At 33.8% G+C, this 21,577-nt stretch overlaps 1 protein-coding gene across 1 annotated transcript in view; it reads left to right on the forward strand.

Annotated features, from left to right (window-relative positions):
* The window catches only part of LRRK2 (leucine rich repeat kinase 2), a 138,010-nt gene that overhangs the window by 53,098 nt on the left and 63,335 nt on the right, over positions 1-21,577 (forward strand). Inside the window, exons 20-28 of the mRNA XM_045466554.1 lie at positions 2,762-2,950; positions 9,812-9,930; positions 10,400-10,469; positions 10,963-11,180; positions 13,913-14,163; positions 14,455-14,603; positions 17,108-17,201; positions 19,769-19,955; positions 21,278-21,459. Of these exons, the coding sequence (XP_045322510.1) occupies positions 2,762-2,950; positions 9,812-9,930; positions 10,400-10,469; positions 10,963-11,180; positions 13,913-14,163; positions 14,455-14,603; positions 17,108-17,201; positions 19,769-19,955; positions 21,278-21,459 (1,459 nt within the window). The remainder of the gene's footprint in view (positions 1-2,761; positions 2,951-9,811; positions 9,931-10,399; positions 10,470-10,962; positions 11,181-13,912; positions 14,164-14,454; positions 14,604-17,107; positions 17,202-19,768; positions 19,956-21,277; positions 21,460-21,577) is intronic.

Here is a 21,577-nt window from a genome sequence, read left to right on the forward strand (position 1 = left end):
ATATACTTTGAAAAAAAATTTTTTTACATTTATTTATTTTTGAGAGACAGAAAGGGACAGAGTATAAGTGGGGGAGGGGCAGAGAGAGGAGGAGACACAGAATCTGAAGCAGGCTGCAGGCTCTGAGCTGTCAGCACAGAGCTTGACGCGGGGCTCGAACTCGTCAACCATGAGATCATGACCTGGGCTGAAGTCGGACATTTAACTGACTGAGCCACCCAGGTGCCCCACTCATATATACTTTGCATCTTCATATTAACATATTTAGTTTTCAGTTTTTCAATATTTCAGCTAAAAAGGTACTTTCTTGAAATTTTTGAGTTAATATATGTTTTGTACATATTAAATATATTAATGACAAGTTAGCATCATCCTCTGTTAAGATTTCTGTCATTTCAGATGTCAGTCACTCACACTAAATGTGTTCTTAAAGTTTGAGCTCCCTATTTCCCTCTGTTAAGTTAACTTCCATGCCTGCTTCCTTCCCTACAGTGATCTTCACCTTAAGTACTCTCTTGTTAACAACATGTTAGCTTTCCTGTCATTTTTCTGGTGCATTTACCTGGCAATATCCTATTCCTGTTCAGTCCAGTGGTCTGCTTTTTCCCTTCCCTTCACCAAGGTTGCTGAAAATGCTGCTGGAAGAAAGTATCCATCCATGCTTATTAGTGCCTCTACAAATTCCAGGTTTGCAACATTCTGGTGGGCCCTAGAAGATCCAGTCAGGCTAATTTCCCTAAGTTTCTCTCTTTTTTTTTTTTTTTTAAAGTAGGCTTCATGTCCAGTGTAGAGCCCAACACGAGGCTTGAACTCATGACCTTGAGATCAAGACCTGAGCTGATATCAAGGGTCAGATGCTTAACTGACTGAGCCACCCAGGCTCTCCTTCCCTCGGTTTCTAAAATGTGTCAAAAAATGTGTCTAAATGTGTCATGTGTCTTCCAGTGTTAATCTAGCTACCTGCCTGCCTTACCTTCTGTCCACTTGTCTGTCTCTTCATTTCTATTTTTTTTTTTTTTTTTTGCTTCAGCCCCAAATCACTTTTTAGAAGAAAACATTCCTGCCCATATGAAGTCTGTGTGGAAGACCATCCCCCATATTCCTGTCGCACCTTGTTTCTTACCTGTAGTAGCATTTATTACATTATATAATTGTATTTTTTCTTTTTATGATCTACCTTTTGGTAGATTATATGCATCATGAAGTCAATGTCATTTTTTTCCAGTGTTGTAACTTTAGCATCTAACTAGTACTGTGCATATAGTAGGGCTAATTAAATATTCATAATATTGGCAAAAATAAAAAATTGGTAATTGGGTAAACATAAGTGGAAATAGGCATTTCACACATTATTGATATGAATTCAAATTATCCTCTTTTGAGGACAATCTGGCAACATCCATTAATATTTTAAATGCACATCCATGCTTTTTTGACCAGCTACATACTGATAGGAATCCGTAATGCAGGGGTGCAAGGGTGCACAATAAAATATTGTTTATAATAGCCAGAGATTAGGGGAAAAATTCTAAGTATCCTTCAAAAGGAAGTATTTGAATCAATCATGGGACATTCATGCAGTGGAATGCTTTGCAGTCATTGGAGAAAAAACCATCTAACAAATCCAAATGGTCAGATAGAGAGTGCATTATTAAGTAAAAAAAAAATAAAAATAAAAAAGGACAGAGCAGTGTTTTTAGTATACTGATGTTGGTGAGATATGGTAGTCATAAATGTTTGAATATGAAAAGACTCTGTCACAAGAAAACCCCAGAAATGTATTACTTGGTTTCCCTCTGGGGACTTTGGAAACTAATGAAATATGATTAGATCCCATGTTCTATCACTTCAGTCTCCTGCCAGCAACCTGTTTACTTAAATCTCTGATTTCTGATGGACACTGGAGAGGGAAGAAGGGAGATTTCCTATCCACTGTATTCTCTTTGTTCTACATGAAGTTTTTTACCTTTGATAAGTCTCACCTAATTAAAAAAATACAGTCATGTCATTGGTTGATTGGAGGGTATGACCGTAATTATATTAGCGGTTCGTCTGAGTAAAGAACATTTTGAATTCATAGCTTCAAAACATCTTTCAGGTACTACTTGACTGAGTCTCATACACGTCAGTCATGTGAGCTATGGAAGTAATATTTGAAGAGATTTTCCAGGCTGTACATAACACAATGAGAGTTCTGCCAACTAATTTCTTCATAACCAAGCATAATATAAGATGTAATAAAATAGGATGTTAACTTTTGAATTTCGCCAAATTTCCCAGTAGAATGAATCACTTAGCAAATAGTTTATAAAAAAGTAACTATATCATTTATTGAGCGTCTTCTGTGTTCTAAGCATTGTGCTAAGTAAACATTTTATTTGCACCATTTCCTTTAATCTTTTCCATAATCCTACGTTGTCATCTCCATTTCCCAAGTGAGGAAACTAACACTCAGAGAGCTTATGTAACTTGCAAGTGCTGTTACTGTTATTTGAGCACAGGTCTGTGTGGCTTCAAAGCCCAGGCTCTTTCCCGGGTCAAGTTCGTGTCATAAATATTCAGTTTTGTCACTTCCACCAAAGCTTTGAGTAAATTTTTATGATTTCTAAAAAATTTAAATTCACTGCCTGCTTTTTATGCAATATCATGGTTACAAAGTGACTTTGGAAAGAGGAATAAAAATTTCTCTGGAAAGAACTTTGGTATGATTTGTGTTTATGTTTGTTGATTTGTAACTTGCTGGTGTATCTTTTTATTGTAGATATAGGATCCACCCTAGCAAGAATGGTGCTCAGATATCAGATGAAAAGTGTTGTGGAAGAAGGAGCAGCCTCAGGCAGCGATGGGAATTTTCCTGAAGAAGTTCTTGATAAATTTGATGAATGGACCTTCATTCCAGACTCTTGTGTAGACAGTGTGTTTGGTCAAAGTGACGACCTGGATAGTGAAGGTATGTATTCCAAAGAAATATTCCCTTAATGTTTTAAAACATTTACGCACTGGTGTTGAACGACAGAAACTGAGACAAAAATCTGATTTAATTCATTTGTAAAACTTGAGGAAACATGTGTTCATCATTGGAAATAGTTAATGCTCACTAATTCCAGTTAAGGCAATGACTCAAGAAAATGTATCTGCACTTCCAAAGTATTAGAATATTAACCATGATCAGTTAATTGTGACTAATGTAGTGAAAACACTGAATCAGACTAGAATTGGATTCCATGTTCCATCATTGACAAGGTCCCTTTGTGGGTTTATATGCTCCTCACTCTTATTGAAGATAGTGTTGCAAATCTTCCAGCACTAGAAAAAATGTAGGTAAAATGTCTGGGAGAGTGCTTGCCAAATAGGAAATGCTTCATTAAAACATTTTTACCTTTAGAGGAAATAAAGTAATTTTAATATTTTAATAATTCCTCTGAAATAACTTAAAATAATTGACATGGCAATATATTTAATGACAGTAACTAGGGTGGACATATTTAACATTATGCAATTTGGTAAAAATGGGGTGTAGTGCTTTTTTATTAACAGTATGATTGAAAACTTTGGGTGACCCATAAAGGTATTTGAGAGGGCAAACAGTAAGAGTTCTCCCCAAATCTCAAAATCTCTGGGCCACGTATTTTCTTTTTTGGCCCAAGTATTTTTTAAAACCAATTTTATTTATATATAATTAATATGAAATAAAATGCACCCATTTTAAGTGTGTGTTTTCATGGGTTTTGAAAAATTTGTACATCCATGCAATCATCACCACTATTAAGTTATGCAACATTTCTATCATCTATAAAAGTTCCTTTTATGCCTTTTCACAAATCCCCCAATCCTTGGTCCCTGTAACTACTGATCTTTTTGTCACTATAGATTAAATTAGTATTTTCTTAAGTTTTATATGAATAGGATGATACAGTATGTTCTCTTTTATGTCTGGTTGTTTTCCAAAGTAGTTACACCATGTACATTTCCTTCAGCAATATGAACTCTCTAGTTGCTGTACATCTTTGTCACACTATACTGCTTGATATCATCAGGCACTTTAATTTTAGCCGTTCTAGTGAATGTGTAGTCCTAACTCATTTGGGCTTAATTTTCATTCCCTGATGACTATAGATATTGAGAATATTTTCATGTTTTTATTGACAATTCACATTTGTTTTTGCAAAGTATCTTTTCAGAACTTTTGCTGACTTTTAGTTGGGTTGTTGTCTTACTATTGTATTATAAGAGTTCTTTATGTCATAAAGAGTTCTTCATATTTAGGTAGAATTCCTTTGACAATATATAAATTGCAAATATTTTCTCCCTGTCATAGTTTGTCTTTCATTTTGTTAATGTTATTTTTTAAAGAGCATAGATTTTAAATTTAGATAAAGTACAGGTTTTGAGTTTTTTCTTTTATGGTTTGTGTTTTTTATTACTTTTAAGAAATATTTCCTATCCCAAATTTGTGACTATTTTTCCCGTGTTTCCTCATAGAAGTGTTAAAACCTTAGCTTTTACATTTAGTCTATAATCCATTTTAAGTAATTTTCATGTATGTCACTGAAGGATTGACAGTACTTTTTTTTACATATGGATATCCAGTTTTTAAACATCATTTTGTGAAAACACTATATTTCTTCATTGAATTAATGGCATTTTTGTCCAACTTAATTGACCATGTAAGCGTAGTTCTATTTCTGCATTCTTTATTCTGTGGGATTAATTTATGTCTTCATCCTTATGCTGATGCCATACTGCCTTGATTACTTTAGCTTAATGGTAGGCCTTGAAATCAGATAGTGTAAATCCTCTGGTGTTTTTTGTTTGTTTGTTTTTTCCAAAATTGCTCTCACTATTCTAGGTTTGTTGCATATCCATATACATTTTGAGTCAACAAATTAATTTTGTGCTGGAGTTTTTATTAGAATTAAATACATACATTTAATGTAGAATTACCCTATTAATTATATACTATTAATATTACATAATATAGAATTAACACATGAATAATTTCTTCAGATAAATCTATAATAAATCTAGGAGAATTGATATCTTAATATGAGTCTTTTGACATATAAATGTATATATTTTCATTTATTATTTTAAGTTTCTCTAACCAATTTGTTTTATTGTATATTTTCTGATGGTATTGTAAATAGTATTGTATTTGAATTCCAATTTCCAATAGTTCACTGATGGCATAGAGAAATACAGTTGATTTCTTTGTATATTAATACTGTATTTTGTGGACTTACTTGTTTAACGTGTGTCTCTAACAGCTTGTTGTTGACTCCACAGTTTTCTATGTTCACAATAAGGCCAATTGCTAATAAAGACAGATCTCTTCCTTTCTAATCTATATGTCTTTTTTGTTTTTCTTGTCTTATTGCATTGACTAGGACTTCTAGTACTATGTTGAATAGAAGTGTTCAGAGTAGGCATTGTTTCTGGTTTCCAAATTTAGGGGGAAAGCATTCAGTCTCTCATCATTAAGTATGATATTATCTGTAGTTTTTTTCATAGATAGCCTTCATCAAGTAGAGGAAGTTCCTTTCAACTAATTGTTTGCTGAGCCTTTTTATTACTAATGGGTTTTGGAAAATGCTTTTTTGCATCTGTTGAAATGGGCATATTTCCCCCCTTTATTCTATTAATATGGCTAGTTATGTTGATTGACTTTCTAATGTTAAACTAAACTTGCATTTGTGGGATAAATCTCACCTGGTATGATACATTATCCTTTTTTATATATTATTGGATTTGATCGTCTAAAATGTTGTTAAAGCATTTTGCATCTGTGAGGAGTATTGGTCTGTAGTTTTATGTTTTCTTATAATTATGAGAGTAATGCTAGCCTCTTTTAAATGAGTTGGGAAGTGTTTCCAACTCCACCATTGTCTTTAAAATTTTGTATAAGAGAGGTATTATTTCCTTCTTAAATGTTTGATAGGCTTCACCAGTAAAGCTATGTAGGTTTGGAAATTTATTTGAGGGGGGGGGCTATTTTTATCATAAATTTAATAAGTTTAATAGCTTTATGGTTATTTTGATTTTCTATTACTTCTTGCTTCAGTTTTTGTAATTTTCAACTTTCAAGTAATTTGTCCATTTTACATAAGTTGCCAAACTTGTATTTAATGTCATTCATAATAATTCTCCTACTGTCCTGTTAACCTTTGTAAGAGATACCTGATCTTTAATTCTTTTTTTCAAGAACATTTATACATCTTTTTTATTAGATTAGCTTTAAAAGGAATTTGAGAGCTCTTTCATAATGAAACACTGCTTTTCAAATTGCATGACTTTATTGTCTATCTGTATATGAGTCCTGAAATTCTTTACCTGGTGTTGATAAAGGTCTGGGTTTTACAACTGGTTACTGTGTTGAGTTAGAAGCTTCCTCTTCAATCAGGATTAAACATATATAGGCCACAAGTAGTTTTAAATTTGTTTTAAAAGAGTTCTGCTTGGTGACAAGCTAATGGTCCCACTTAAATGAGCAGATTTTAAATGGATATTTAAAAAAAATGGCTATTCTGGATTTCTTGATCCATTCACAGTGATCTCCAAGAAATTAAATAAAAATTTCCAAAAAATACACAATATAGATCTGCCTAGAAAGCACAATGTACGGATAGTATAATGTGACACTTTGTACAACTCAGAGTTAGATATTTGAATGACACAGGGGCTCCCAGATAAAAAGGCTGTTGGAGTACACCTTTGCAATCACACAGACCAGCCCCCGCCCCCAATCAACAGAACACAATTTCTACTAGACCTCAAAATGCTTTAAATCTTGACATTGGTAATTTGTGTCTTTCCCTTTGTATGTTCTTTGTCTCAAGTTTATTAATTTGATTGATGTTTTCAAAGAATCCGCGTTTTGTTTCATTGATTCTTCTCTGTCATTTGTCCATTTTCTTTTTTACTGATTTTTGCTTTAATCTTTGTTTCCTTTGTTTTACTTATTTTCATTTGATTTGGCTTTATCTTTTTAAAGATTCTTTTAAAGAATCTTTTTAAAGATTCTTAATGTGGATGCTTAGAACACTGATTTTTAGACCTTTTTGTTATTTTCTAGTATAAACATTTAAGACCAATACAAATTCTTTTGGGGACCATGTTAGCTGCATCCCACAATTTTTGTATGTTCTGTTTATATTCAGGGTTGAAAATTTTCTGATTTCCTTTGTGATATTTTTGGAGTCATGGATTATTTAGGAGAGTGTTGTTTGTTTTCCATATATTTGGAAACTTTTCCAATATCCCCTTGTTATTGATATCATATATAACTTTGTTGTGGTCAGAGAATCTAATGATTTATAGTCTTTTTAATTTATTGAGACTTGATTTTTGGACTAGTGTCTGATCTGTGTTGGTGAATGTTCTATGTGTCACTTAAAAGAATGTGTATTCCGCTATTGTGGGGTCAATTAGGTCAAATTGGTAGTATTTTTTAGGTCTTCTATATCTTTACTAATTTTTCTCTCTATTGTATTTGATGAATATATGTTGAAATTGTAACCATGGATTTGTTAATTCTTCTTTTAATTCCATCTGTTTATGCTTTCTGTGTTATGGAGCTTTGTTATTGAATGCACAAAAATTAAGGATTGTAATTTTTTGGTGACTTAAACCCTCCATGTGATCCATCTAGTATCTTTTTTTTCCTCTTGAAGAACTCCTGTTTACATTTCTTATAGTGCAAATCTGCTGGAAACCCCTGTGCCAATTACTGAAGCTCTTTTTTCAAGACTCTGCCCAGAGCTCTCAGCTTAGTTAGTCTCCATGAGCATTGATCTCCACCTCTTCATCTCAGGAAAACCATTGGGCTTTGTTTAAATTCCTTTCCCTGTGCCTGTGGCCCTTAATGGTCTTCAGGCAGAAAGCCAGGGTGAGCATAAGGCTTATATAATTTGTTTCCCTTCTTTCAGGCACTACACCATCCTGAACCTTTTGTTGGTTGCCTAGTGTTTGAAATCAGTTGTTCAAAATATTTCTTCCAAGTTTCTAGTTGTCTGTGGGGAGAGTTGTCAGGTTAGCTGTCTGTTACTCCATCATGCCTGAAAGAAGAATTCTCATTATGTATTTTTAAATAAAGAAAAATGTTAGAATTGCTGACATAAAAATAATTATAAAATACCTTTGTTGCTTCTATAAACAATATGCTCATAGAACTTTCACAAACATAAAGTGGGATAATTATGAAAATGTAATAATTATAAGATACAAAAATATAATTAACTTTGAAGTCTATTTTATTAAGTTCCTTAAGCATGAAATAATTAAAATTATAGGGTAAATTAAATTTTAATAGTGAACCAAGTAGGAGTATCTGTTTCAATTTTAAGATTTATATAAATATTACAAAATTGATTTTTGGATATGTAGATTTTATAATTTGTTTTGAAACTTAAAATTCATTCTTTATGCTTATAAGATAGAGTGCTAGGATTTATGATCTCATAATTTTTCAGTAATATATTTTGTCCTTAAAAATATATTTATTGATTCTTATTTTGTTGAAAATGAGTAATTTTTTTTTTTTGAGAGAGTGCTAGCAAGGGAGGGGAAGAGGAAAGAGAGAGAGAGAGAGAGAGAGAGAGAGAGAGAGAGAGTGAATCTCAAGCAGTCTCCATGTTCAGTGTGGAGACCGCTGCGGGCCTCAGTTTACAACCATGAGATCACGACCTGAGCAGAAATCAAAAGTCACTCAGCCAACTGAGCAATCCAGGAGTCCTGAAAATCCATAATTTTAAAAGTAGTTCTTCTCAGGGTGCCTGGGTGGCTCAGCTGGTTGGGCGCCTGACTCTTGATTTCGGCTCAGGTCATGATCTCACAGTTTCATGAGTTTGAGCCTCATGTTAGACTTTGTGCTGACAGCGCAGAGCCTGTTTGGGATTCTTCCTCTCTTTCTGCCCTTCTCCCGCTTGCGATCTTTCTGTCTCTCTCAAAATAAATAAATACACATTACATTAAAAACATCTTTTTAATGTGTATTTATTTTTGAAAGAGAGAGAGAGAGCGTGAGTGGGGGAGGGACAGAGAGAGAGGGAGACACAGACTCTGAGGCAGGCTCCAGGCTCTGAGCTATCAGCACAGAGCCAGATGTGGGGCTCAAACCCACAGTGAGATCATGACCTGATCTGAAGTCAGACACTTAACCGACTGAGTCACCCAGGTGTCCTTAAATAAAATTTTTTAAAAGAGAAGTAGTGCTCCTCTCCTCTATCTCAGCAGAATATTGACAACTAAACTCATTATTTTACTTTAACGTCATTCGATAAATGAAACCATATAATATGAAATTTAAATAGAGATGTTGTCAAGATTGCTGAATATTAAATAATTTAGTGTGATCCCAATATTTAAATAAAATTTGAAAATTTGCTAAAAGCATTTCAAAGAAACCAAGAAGAATAACATTGATCAGATTTTTCTGTAAACTTTCTTTGCTTCCTGTACATACATGTATTTATTATAGCATGTAACTATTTTTTTAGTTGGCTTTTCCTACTGTACTATGAACTCAGATGAGGCATGGATTGTTTTTCCTGCTTATCTTTATTCTGCACTTATTCAGTATCTGGTCTAAGATAGCCATTCAGTAAATATTTATGGATGACGAGAAATGTAGCTGAATTTTGAAAATGAAAAGCCAACATAGTTTATTATTTCTATTGTAAAACTGTTACAGTGGGAATTGGGAAATTTCCATCAATGAATATATGTGTTATCTTTTATGATTGTACTATGATACTAGCATCTTATGATTGAGTCAGCATTTCTTATTTGCCTTTATTTTATCATTTAAAAATAGGAAGTGAAGGCTCATTTCTTGTGAAAAGAAAATCCAATTCAATTAGTGTGGGAGAATTTTACCGAGATCGTGCCTTACAGCGTTGCTCACCAAATTTGCAGAGACATTCCAACTCATTGGTAAGTTATGATTAATTGTGATTATGTTGTGTGTTTTGTTATTGGTATTCTCTTGATAACTGAAATTATGTGTCAAGCTAGGAGCTACTGGTACAGCAATTCCCTAATATTTGAAAACTTTATATACAGAATATATATATATCTATATATCTATATATCTATATATATATATACACATATACATATACGTATAAACCATTTTAAATGTACATTTCTTGAGCTTTTGGGACCATATGTGTACTAAGTACACTTCAAAATGATTTATCTTTTTTTTTTTTTTTTTTTTTTTTTCAGAGCTCCGTATCTATGGAGCCCAGGCTAGGTCTCTCTGTCTTATGGTGTGGCTTGGTCCTCTGAGTACTTTTGCTGGAAGTCTTACAGTGATCCTTAAGGAAACCAGATAGGAAACTGTTCTCTTCGCTGCAAGAAATGATAGTGATTTTATTATAAATATCTATTTGTTTAATAGGGACCCATTTTCGATCATGAAGATTTACTGAGGCGAAAAAGAAAAATATTGTCTTCAGATGACTCACTCAGTAAGTATTTGACAATAATCGTAAATAAATAGATATTTTGAGGAGAATACAGTACTTTGTTAAATTTCCTCTGTTCAATTTTTTTGGGTGTTGATTTCATCGTACATAACCTTCAAATTCTGTGTACCTAATGATATCACACACTGTAGAAAAATGAAATACAGTTATAGATTTAAAACTTTACCTTTTACGATGCTATGTAGGACTGACTCTTTTATCCTTTCTACTACTTACTGAAATGTAAATAGTACTGTCACCAATGCAACTCTTCATCTCTTGTTTTTTTTTTTTTACACTACTTATACCATTTTATTAAATATGTATTATTTATTGTCCACCTCTGCCACTGGAATGTAAGCTCTGTAGTTTGTTTTCTACTGAATCTCCAGTGCCTGGAAGGGATCCTGACAGTAGTAGGTGATCAGTAAATATTTACCAAGTGAACTTAAATTACTTGCTTATGTTTCCATTGTTTGTTTGTTTTTGACAAAAGGATCATCAAAACTTCAATCCCATATGAGGCATTCAGACAGCATTTCTTCCCTCGCTTCTGAGAGAGAGTATATTACATCATTAGACCTTTCAGCAAATGAACTAAGAGACATTGATGCCCTAAGCCAGAAATGCTGTATAAGTGGTCATTTGGAGCATCTTGAAAAGCTGGAGCTTCACCAGAATGGACTCACGAACTTTCCACAACAACTGTGTGAAGTAAATTTAATTTATCCTTATAACTCTCAGGATATTTGAAGAGCTTTTGCAGTTTGATCTAATTTGCATGGTTAAATCTTTACAAAGAAGGATCTGCTTCTGCTTCATTGGATAGTAATTCCCCCTTTCTTGTAGTTGTCACATTAGTATCAGTCTGTGTGGTGTTCAAGAACATCTTTGAGGATGGGGACCTGATGAAAAGGATTGCTAGGTTCTGTCCTGATGATACATGTGTACATGGTAGGATGTATCAAGGCTATACATTCAGTTATTTACTTCTAGAAGACAACTTAAACTGTTTAAAGTAGGTAGACTGTTACACCTGGTTTAGTGGCACTGGCTCTGGCTTAGCTACCAGCTGTTTAAAAATAAGTGTTACTTTGGCTGCTCTAAGCTTTCATTTCCTTACCTGCAGAAATACAGAGTCTCAGCTAAACTATCCGTAAGGCATTTATCGAGTTTTAAAATTATATGAGACTTAAAAGTTGATTCTTTTTGCTCAAAGTTCCTATTTTCAAAAACTGAAGTATTAAATGATCTGCCAATAGAATAGTCCTCTGAATATTGACTTTGTTCATCATTTTTATGTACTATAGACAAGAGCCAAAGATACACTGATGAATTAAAATAATCTTTTTTTTTAAATTTTTTTTTTCAACGTTTATTTGTTTTTGGGACAGAGAGAGACAGAGCATGAACGGGGGAGGGGCAGAGAGAGAGGGAGACACAGAATCGGAAACAGGCTCCAGGCTCTGAGCCATCAGCCCAGAGCCTGACGTGGGGCTCGAACTCACGGACCACGAGATCGTGACCTGGCTGAAGTTGGACGCTTAACCGACTGCGCCACCCAGGCGCCCCTAAAATAATCTTAATAAAACATTTAAATTATTAAACTGAATTCTTAGACTGAACTGCAAAGTTTGATGAAAAAACTGTATTTTTCTTCCCTTTTCTTACCTATAAAGCTTACGATAATTTTGAGACTTTTTAAAGCAACATTAACGTTGCGTTTTTTAAGTATATTTAAGTGGTGTCTTTCCTTTAAAGTGTGTGTATTTGGAGAAAGGGAGGACAGTCTTCTTGCAATCCATGTCTGAAATGTATTCACTCTCTCCTTCTCCCCCTCTTCGCCAGTCTAAATCCACCAAGTCACAAGGGTCCTTACCCTTTTCTTTTCTTCTCCTCTTCATCCCTCCAGACCAGGTTGGCTACACACCCGGTTTACATTTCCATGGCATCCATGTTTTTCCCCCAGTGCTCATTCACTTATAAATTTTGATCTAAGGTATATTCTCTTCACTAAATTGTCAACTTCCTGAGAACAGGAACTGTTTCAGGCTTGTTCATGTCTGTTCTCAGTGCCTCATAATGTCTTCCATACAGTAGAGCCTTAATAGATGATTATTGAATTAATTCATGAAGGAATTAATGACTGACACTTGGTACACCTTCAATAAGTATTAGTTACAAAGTAAAATAGGACTAGAATATAGCTTAGCTAAAAAAAAAAAAAAGAGGATTTGAAAAGAGCATGACAGGTTGAAAAACATCAGGGTATTTAAAGACCAGACCAGCTCAGAATCTCTTAAGGAAATTTTAAATTGGCACCAATAGATGGGCAGTTTTTAAAATCACCGCTTGTAGGTGTCTATGCCAAAAAATTTCCTGGTTAAAATTTGGGAATGAATAATGTAAAAATACATTTTTTTTTTTGAATAATCTGGTAGGATCTGAAACAGTGACAGATATTTTGAAACAACTTCTGGGGCAAAGATCCATTAATATAAGCTTTATAATCATGTCAAACTCTAGATTTCTGTGAGGATAAATATATTGGTATATAACGAAGAGCAGAGAGAAGAGATTATTTTTTATATTGTAGCCCTTTGATGACAATCCATACCAAAGATTTAAAACATTGACATATAAATGGAAAGTTTCTTATTGTCATGGTAAAATTAGAAAGTGCTTAAAAATGGAAAATAGAGATTTGAAACAAAAAGTTTTATAAAAAAGAGGAAGTCCTAAAATGAAACCTGTATACAATGACTACTTTTTTGGTTAAGTCATATGTATATTAAAATGTATAGGGGCGCCTGGGTGGCGCAGTCGGTTAAGCGTCCGACTTCAGCCAGGTCACGATCTCGCGGTCCGGGAGTTCGAGCCCCGCGTCAGGCTCTGGGCTGATGGCTCAGAGCCTGGAGCCTGTTTCCGATTCTGTGTCTCCCTCTCTCTCTGCCCCTCCCCCGTTCATGCTCTGTCTCTCTCTGTCCCAAAAATAAATAAACGTTGAAAAAAAAAAAATTAAAAAAAATAAAATGTATAACAGTTTCTAAAAGCTAGTATTTAAAAATGTATTCCCAGGATTATGTCATACTGTTTATTCATTAATTAATTCAAATATTTGTTGAGGCTTATTCTGCTTCCATTTCACTCTTTGCGGGAATAATTTGCAAAAACAAAACAAAACTGAAATAAGCTCTTAACCCTGTTTTTCTGAATTGCTTTTGACAGTTACCTGTTATGTTTTCCTGGTTTTTACCCATTTAATAGCAGGGATGGTTGGATTAGTCATTATACTGAGGCTCTCTTATGGATTGTGTTTTCAGGTTTTTGGAAAATTCTTAATGGTTCTAGTTACCAGCGGTATGGAAGGCAGAAATATTAGCTAATTTGAAGTTTTTCAGATGGTTTTCAGATGGTTAGAGAATTTTAAAATATTGTCTTTCCAGACCCTGAAGTGTTTGACACATTTGGACTTGCACAGTAATAAATTTACATCATTTCCCTCTTACTTGTTGAAAATGAATTGTATTGCCAACCTTGATATCTCTCGAAACGACATCAACCCCTCAGTAGTTTTGGATCCTGCAGTGAAGTGCCCAACCTTGAAGCAGTTTAACTTGTCATATAATCAGCTGTCTTCTTTTCCTGAGAACCTTGGTGATGTGGTCGAGAAATTGGAACAGCTCATTTTAGAAGGGTAAGAAAGGGGCTCATTAAATACAAAAGGGTTGCCTTACATTGAAGTTTCATAAGAGTGACAAAATATGCTGACATTATTTCTATAGTAATGGGTTTTAAACCATAATATGAGAAGAGACTGAAGGAATTAATATTATAGTTTCTATCAGTTGACTTAAATTTTTACAACTAATTTAAAACTTAATCAGTCTGCTTTGATGCTATTCTTTGAAGGCAAATTGTTTTGATTTTTTTCTTCAAAGCATATGAATTTATGCAATTTAATCCTCATTTTGTTTCTTATAACTAGAAATAAAATATCAGGAATATGTTCCCACTTAAGCCTGAAGGAACTGAAAATTTTAAACCTTAGTAAAAACCACATTACATCCCTATCAGAAGATTTCCTTGAGGCGTGTCCTAAAGTGGAGAGTTTCAGTGCCAGAATGAATTATCTTGGTAAGTATCCTGTGGGAATTTCCTTTTAACCAGTATTAGAGGATGAGTCATACATGGGGATAAGGTGGGGATATAAAGGTGGCATTTCAATTTAAATGTAATGGGGGAATTTCAGATATAAAGTTAACAGGTCAGTGATTAAAAAAATGAGTTTTCAAGCCATGAAAACATGGAAGAAACTTAAACGCATATTGCTGCATGAAAGAAGCCAATCTGAAGAGGCTACATGCTATATGATTCCAACTATATGACATTTTGGATAAGACAGAACTGTGGGGACAGTAAAATAACCAGTGATGGTCAGGAGTTTGGAGGGAGGGAGAGAGGAATGAGGAGGTGAGTGGGATTTTTAGGACAGTGAAACTATTCTGTGTGACGCTGTAAAGTGGGTACGTGTCATCATACATTTGTCCTAGAGGACATACAACATGAAGAGTGAACTTTATTGTAAATGATGACTTTTAGTTAATAATAACGTATTAATATTGGCTTACCAATTATAACAAATACACCAAGCTATGCAAGTTATTAGTCATAAGAATAAAAATGTGTGTGTGTGGGGAGGGGGAGTGATGGTGAAGAGAGAAGGGCTTTAAGGGAACTCTTCGTACTTTCTGCTCAATTCTTCTGTACACCTGAAGCTACCCTAAAAACTAGTTTATTTTTAAATTCTAAAACATAAAAATTTTTAATACTGAAAAAATTTTCAATTTAAAAAATTACAGCAGATTGCTGTTGTCATAGACTAAAATGACATTTCTTTGGACTCCCAGAGAGTCCTTTATACTGTGGTTCATTTTAGTCTGGAAAACTAAAAATGCATATGGCTGCATGAACTGGTTGAAGCCAGAATACTGAGTGCCCAACTGAGGTTTACTCAATTTTTTGGATTATAAATATAGTTACTGTTATTATTTCTTTTAGAAATAAAATTAATCAGTTAACAGTTTTCAAATTAGTAAGGTTAATGTGTATTCATTGAGCACTTGCTCTGATACTACAAGATATTCTAGTAATACAGAATATGATCATCACTTTTATTAAAAGTTGGGGAATACTCCATTTTCTCTTAGCATGTGAGATAGCAGGGAATTATGTTTATTTGTAGTCTATCTGAACATTCTAGTATTAAGGGACAAAATACTTTTATGGAAATATATGGGGACTAGGCTCATATCCAGACTGTGGAGACAGGGAAAGGTTTCTGTGTCTCTGACACTTAAGTTGGATCTGGAAAGAAGAGCATCCCAAGAAACCTGAGGCTTGATTCATACGTCATCTCAGCTGAATCTCATAAAAATCCTATAGGGTAGGATAGGTATGATCTCTGATAGACTGAGATTTTTGTGTGACATAGAGGTGTAGAATGAATTAACTAGTTGTAGTGGAAACTTGAATATAACCAAGTTCAAAAATCTGTTTGCTTTGCACTACAACAACTGTGTAGTTTTAGGGTCTTTCATTTGGAAAGATGCCCTAGGAAGGTGATATCTGAGCAGAACCACTAACCATTACAAATAATCCCACATGAAATATAGTTTCAGTCCTTTGACTTTATGAGTATCTTTTCCATACAGCATCTGAACCTCTTAATTCTTAAGAGGAGAATCATTTATTTTGCCACAAATACTTTTCAGATATAGGTAAAAAATAATAGCATGTTCCTTTTCAGCCTCTCAGGAAAACAGCTTCGAGCAGTGTTTTGGAACACTTTGACTCTTGAAGATTTTACTAGAGAAAGTATAACCCATTGAAAATGCTAAGAAGTAATTTCTCAAGCCACTTTCATAGAACCACAGAGCTTTAGATATCTGAAGAATCTCAGAATTCATCTAGTGTAGCTGCACTATTTTACAGATAAAAAATAGGCTGAATGATTTGCTCAGTTTCCAAAATTGTGTCCACAGAGTTTTATTATACTTCATACTGTATTTCCTTTTTGGAAGTTCATAAAATATATGAGAATATTGAGGACGCTGAGATATTTCACCTTCTTTTACTTAAATGTTTCCCCAATCTCTTAAGATCATATGATCAAAGAATACTTTTATTAAGTAACATCCACTGTTGTTGCATAGAACACTCTTTATTAGGTGGTACTGTAAAGAATTTTTATCTTTACGTTGTATTGTGTATTAGTTTTCAAAGTGTTTTGTTATATTTACTTAAGAGTAATATGAATTAATTTATAATTTATGTACACATAATAATATCACATAATTTGGAATGAATATTCTAATAATTTTTACTCTGTACAGATGTTGGGCATAGATTTGTGTTCAGATAATTGTTTAGATTTCAGATGAAAATATTCTTATAAGGATGGTGTATTATTTTAATGTTCAGTGTTAGGAGTAAGGATATTACCTTATTTTAAAAGTCAGCATGAAAATGGAAATTGAATTAAGTGACAGGTCCTTGGTAGCTGTTCTTACTGTCAAATCTAATGGAAATCTAGTTAAAATGATTAAAATGTCCCTTATCTTACTTTTATTTTCTTTTAGCTGCTGTGCCTTTTTTGCCTTCTTCTCTGACAAGCCTAAAATTGTCCCAAAACAGATTTACATGTGTTCCTGAAGCAATTTTAAATCTTCCACAGTAAGTTTGCTATTTTAATTTTAAAACCACATGAGCTGGAACAAAGCCCTCAGAAACATGGTTTTGATTTAGGCATATCAATTGATTTATAATTCATAATTGATTTCTAAAGCTATTCAGTTTAATGTTCTTAAATCTATGAATGTTTGTTTTTTACTAGGCAAAACACCCAAGTTGCTATTTGTGTTTTCTTTAACTTTTATATCAGGATGCTATTGTTTTGAAACAATTTAATGTTAATTAATGTTTGCACCATTACAAACAATTGAGGTTACAGTGGCTATCACTTTAACTTTAAAATTTTGCTTGCTCTCAGAGGTTGATATGCTACTAAGATATTATTAACCTTGAAATTATACTTATGTTTGAGTAAAAACTGGAGAAAGAGTGGTTCCCTCACTAATGAGCAAAGCAAACCCAGTCTCTGTCCTCAGGGAATAAGTAATTAGGTTCAGAAGACAGGCATTCAATAACTAAGCTACATGCTGTGAGGAAAAGTTGAGGGTTATACAAGGGTACCTCGGGGAGGATCTCATCCAGACTGTGGAGGCAAGGAAATGTTTGGCGAAGACATTTTTGGTGAGGATTAGGACAATTTATATAGCTCTAGGTATTTGGGGATGTTTCTAGTTAGTTTCATTAAAAAAATGAAAGCTTCCTACGTTATCTTAAATACCATTATAACTGTGTTGTATATATTATAAACCAAATCCATAAGTGTATATATATATATATATATATATATATATATATATATATATGTATGTGTGTATGTATGTATAGGCAAATAATGCTTAGTTATAATCTAGCCATAGAAGATGTCAAACAGACATATAATAATTTCAATCTGGCTTTAGAATGTGTTAGACACTGTTTTAAGTGCTCAATGGTGGATGCTGCCTTTAATTGTCCTAATAAAACTGGAAATAGGTGCTGTTATTATCTCCACTTTGTAATGAGAATATGATTTTATTAAAGAGATGAAGTAACTTGCCTAAAGTCACAATTCATAAACTCTGGTGGCTCAACCTTCTAGTCTTAACTCATGTATACAGGCACCTCTAGAATACAGGTGGTCTTATATTTTAAACATAATATGTTCCTGGGGTGCCTGGGTGGCTCAGTCAGTTGAGCGTCTGACTTTGGCTCTGGTCATGATCTCATGGTTTGTGAGTTTGAGCCCCGCGTTAAGCTCTGTGCTGACAGCTCAGAACCTGGAGCCTGTTTCAGATCTGTGTCTCCCTCTCTCTCTGCCCCTCCGCCACTCATGCTCTGTCTCTCTCTCTCTCTCTCAAAAATAAATAAACATTAAAAAATAAAAATAAAAAAACCATAATATGTTCCTGACAATGTGTTTGAAAGTCAAATATTTATGAAAGTTAATTAGTAGATATATTACCATAAAGGTTTCTTCCCAAATAACTAAAAATATTATTCAGTCCTTAATTACTCTATACTTTTAGACAACATCTCCAGATATACATTTCTAGCATTTTGTATATATTTCTTTAAAACAATTTTCTGTGAAACAAAAGAATATGCAGTTGGCCAGCTTAAGTTCCCATTGAGGCTAAAAAGGATTGCTTTTGAACAGTCTGGTGATTCTTGGCTTTATCTAAGTTGTATGGTTTGTTAGATATTTACATCTTTTCTCCAAAGCAGTCCAATTAATTTTCTTATTTTCACACATCTTTATGAGATAGTTAGGGCAGAATCCAGGATAATTGTAAAATGAGAGCAAAAACGTGTAGACCTGAATCTTGGTGTAGAAGGTTGTACGACTACGTGAGCTTAGGTAGAACCAATTCATCATGGTTCAGATATGCTGCATGAAAGGGGTCAGTATATAACTGCAAAAGTCCAGGTAACCTTTACATGGTCAAATATATCACCATCACTGACTGTGTATTCTTCCTACACATGTACGCTTATATGTGACATGTGTTTTTCTGTCGTTTCCTGCAAACTTTGGGGAGTGTATTCCTGCATGAAAGCAACCAATTTGCATTGGGCCTACCACATGCAAGACATCATGTTCAGTGTTGAGATATTTATCATACTGAGACAAGCTGTTAAAAGGTTATGCTCCTGCATGTTATTAATTAGCTCCAGGACATAACCTCTGAAGAATCCTCCCAGTAACGAGGGAAATTGAAAAGAGAAGCGGGGAGCTACATATTTGTAACCCTTGTATAGAAGGCATATTTATAAATCTTGTATAGAAATGACCATTTTTGCCTTTGTTAATTATGATTTCTCATGCATCATAAACATTGGTAAACACTTGCTGTTTCATTCTAAGATTGACATTTTCATGGTTCTGAAGTAAGGAAGTTATGCTTCAGTTTTGTTTTTAATGGTCCTTATTCATTTAAATGTTGTTCCTAGTGAGACATACTTTTTTCTAGCCCATATATGTCTCTATGAACACACAAGAACACATGCATACTTAAATATAAATAATGTTAGTTTTAAAGTTGTTTCTCTGGTGAAAATTGCTTGTGATATTATCTCACGTGTTGTGGAAGCACTCATTTGGCTTTTATGTTGACATTGTATTGTTCTAGCTTACGGTCCTTAGATATGAGCAGCAATGATATTCAATATCTACCGAGTCCTGCACACTGGAAATCTTTGAACTTAAGGGAACTCTTGTTCAGTTTTAATCAGATCAGCGTCTTGGACTTGAGCGAAAAAGCACAAGTGTGGTCAAGAGTAGAGAAACTGCATCTTGCTCATAATAAACTGAAAGAGGTAAGAGGTCATCCTATTTGTTTAAAATGATTGCCGATTTAATAATGTGCTTTTGTGATTTGAAAACATCACGGATTGGCCATTTTGAAATATGTTTGATATTTCTTATCTTTGAATAACATCCAATTCTACCATGAAGTAAATGGGCATATTAGCGTAAGTTAACTTTCTTAAAAATCACTTTGTGTTCTAGTTTTGAAGAATTATATGGATATATATATTTAATTATGAATATGTGTAATGCTCTAAGTGTTTTATTTTTCGCTAAATCTCTGATCTCATCACAGACTCACAGATACTCTGTATTTCCCAAGTTGTTGCTGAGCCATACGCAGTATGTGTTTTTCAGCTGACTTTCCTATTTTCTTAAACTTGTGCATGCCTCCATCATGCTGCCCTTTACCCCAGTGGGTCAGCCTTCTTTGCTTCACTCCATTGCCTCTGTTGTAAATCTAAAACTGATTTTTCCATTCATCCGAGAAAAAAAATATGTTTTTGCCAACTTCCAAGTTTTTTTGTATATGAAAGCCAAAAAGAATTAAGTTCAGAAAAACTATGGGGGCATCTGGGTGGCTCAATCAAGTGTTTGACTTCAGTCCAGGTCATTATCTCACGGTTCATGAGTTCAAGCCCTGCATCAGGCTCTGTGCTGACAGCTCAGAGCCTGGAGCTTGCTTCAGATTCTGTGTCTCCCTCTCTCTCTGCCCCTCTCCTGCTCACACTCTGTCTCTCTCTCAAAAATAAACATTAAAAAAATTAAAAAAAAAGAAACTGTGAATATTTTTTGCTACTTTTTTTATTTTGTCAGCAAATCAATGTTTTCTGTTGTAAAAGTAATGCACACTGCTTAACAATTTGGAAGAGGAGAAAATAAAAAGACCTCCTACCAGGATACTACCTAAAGTGTAAACATTTAGTTATATTTTTAGAACATTATGTTGTATGTAAGTTTATAACTAGATCTTTATAGTTTTACTGAAGAACATAGTGTAAAGGAACAGACTGAAGTCACAGATGACTGGATTTAGATAAATATAAAAAATTTCTTTACTTTCAGTGTTGTGAGGAGGAGATGTTTACCAAGGGAGAATGGGTTTTTAAAAGATTATAAATAAGTGATATATATTGTTTTGGGTAAGTCATTTATACTTGCATATATTTGTATTGACAACTATGACAGATTCTGCTGAGAGATTATTCAAGTTGCAGATAGGCTCTCTGAGCCTTTCTCATTTCCTAGTAAGCACCTTGTTTCTTGGCAACACACATTTCTTCCTTCCTACCAACAGGATTTGCCCTTTTTTTTTTTTTATCTCATTAAGATTCCTCCTGAGATTGGCTGTCTTGAAAACCTGACCTCCTTTGATGTCAGTTACAATCTGGAACTGAGATCCTTTCCTAATGAAATGGGGAAATTAAGCAAAATATGGGATCTTCCTTTGGATGAACTACGTCTTAATTTTGATTTTAAACATGTAGGATGTAAAGCCAAAGACATCATAAGGTTAGATAATTTTATTTCCATTTTTAAAATTAAGTTTGCTTCAGATGTTTTCTGGTCTGTGACTTTGATGGGTATAATAGTTATGATTTAGGAAATAATGCATAGTACTGTTTCATGG

Source organism: Leopardus geoffroyi, chromosome B4 (assembly GCF_018350155.1).
Source record: "Leopardus geoffroyi isolate Oge1 chromosome B4, O.geoffroyi_Oge1_pat1.0, whole genome shotgun sequence".
NCBI classification, from domain to species: domain Eukaryota; kingdom Metazoa; phylum Chordata; class Mammalia; order Carnivora; family Felidae; genus Leopardus; species Leopardus geoffroyi.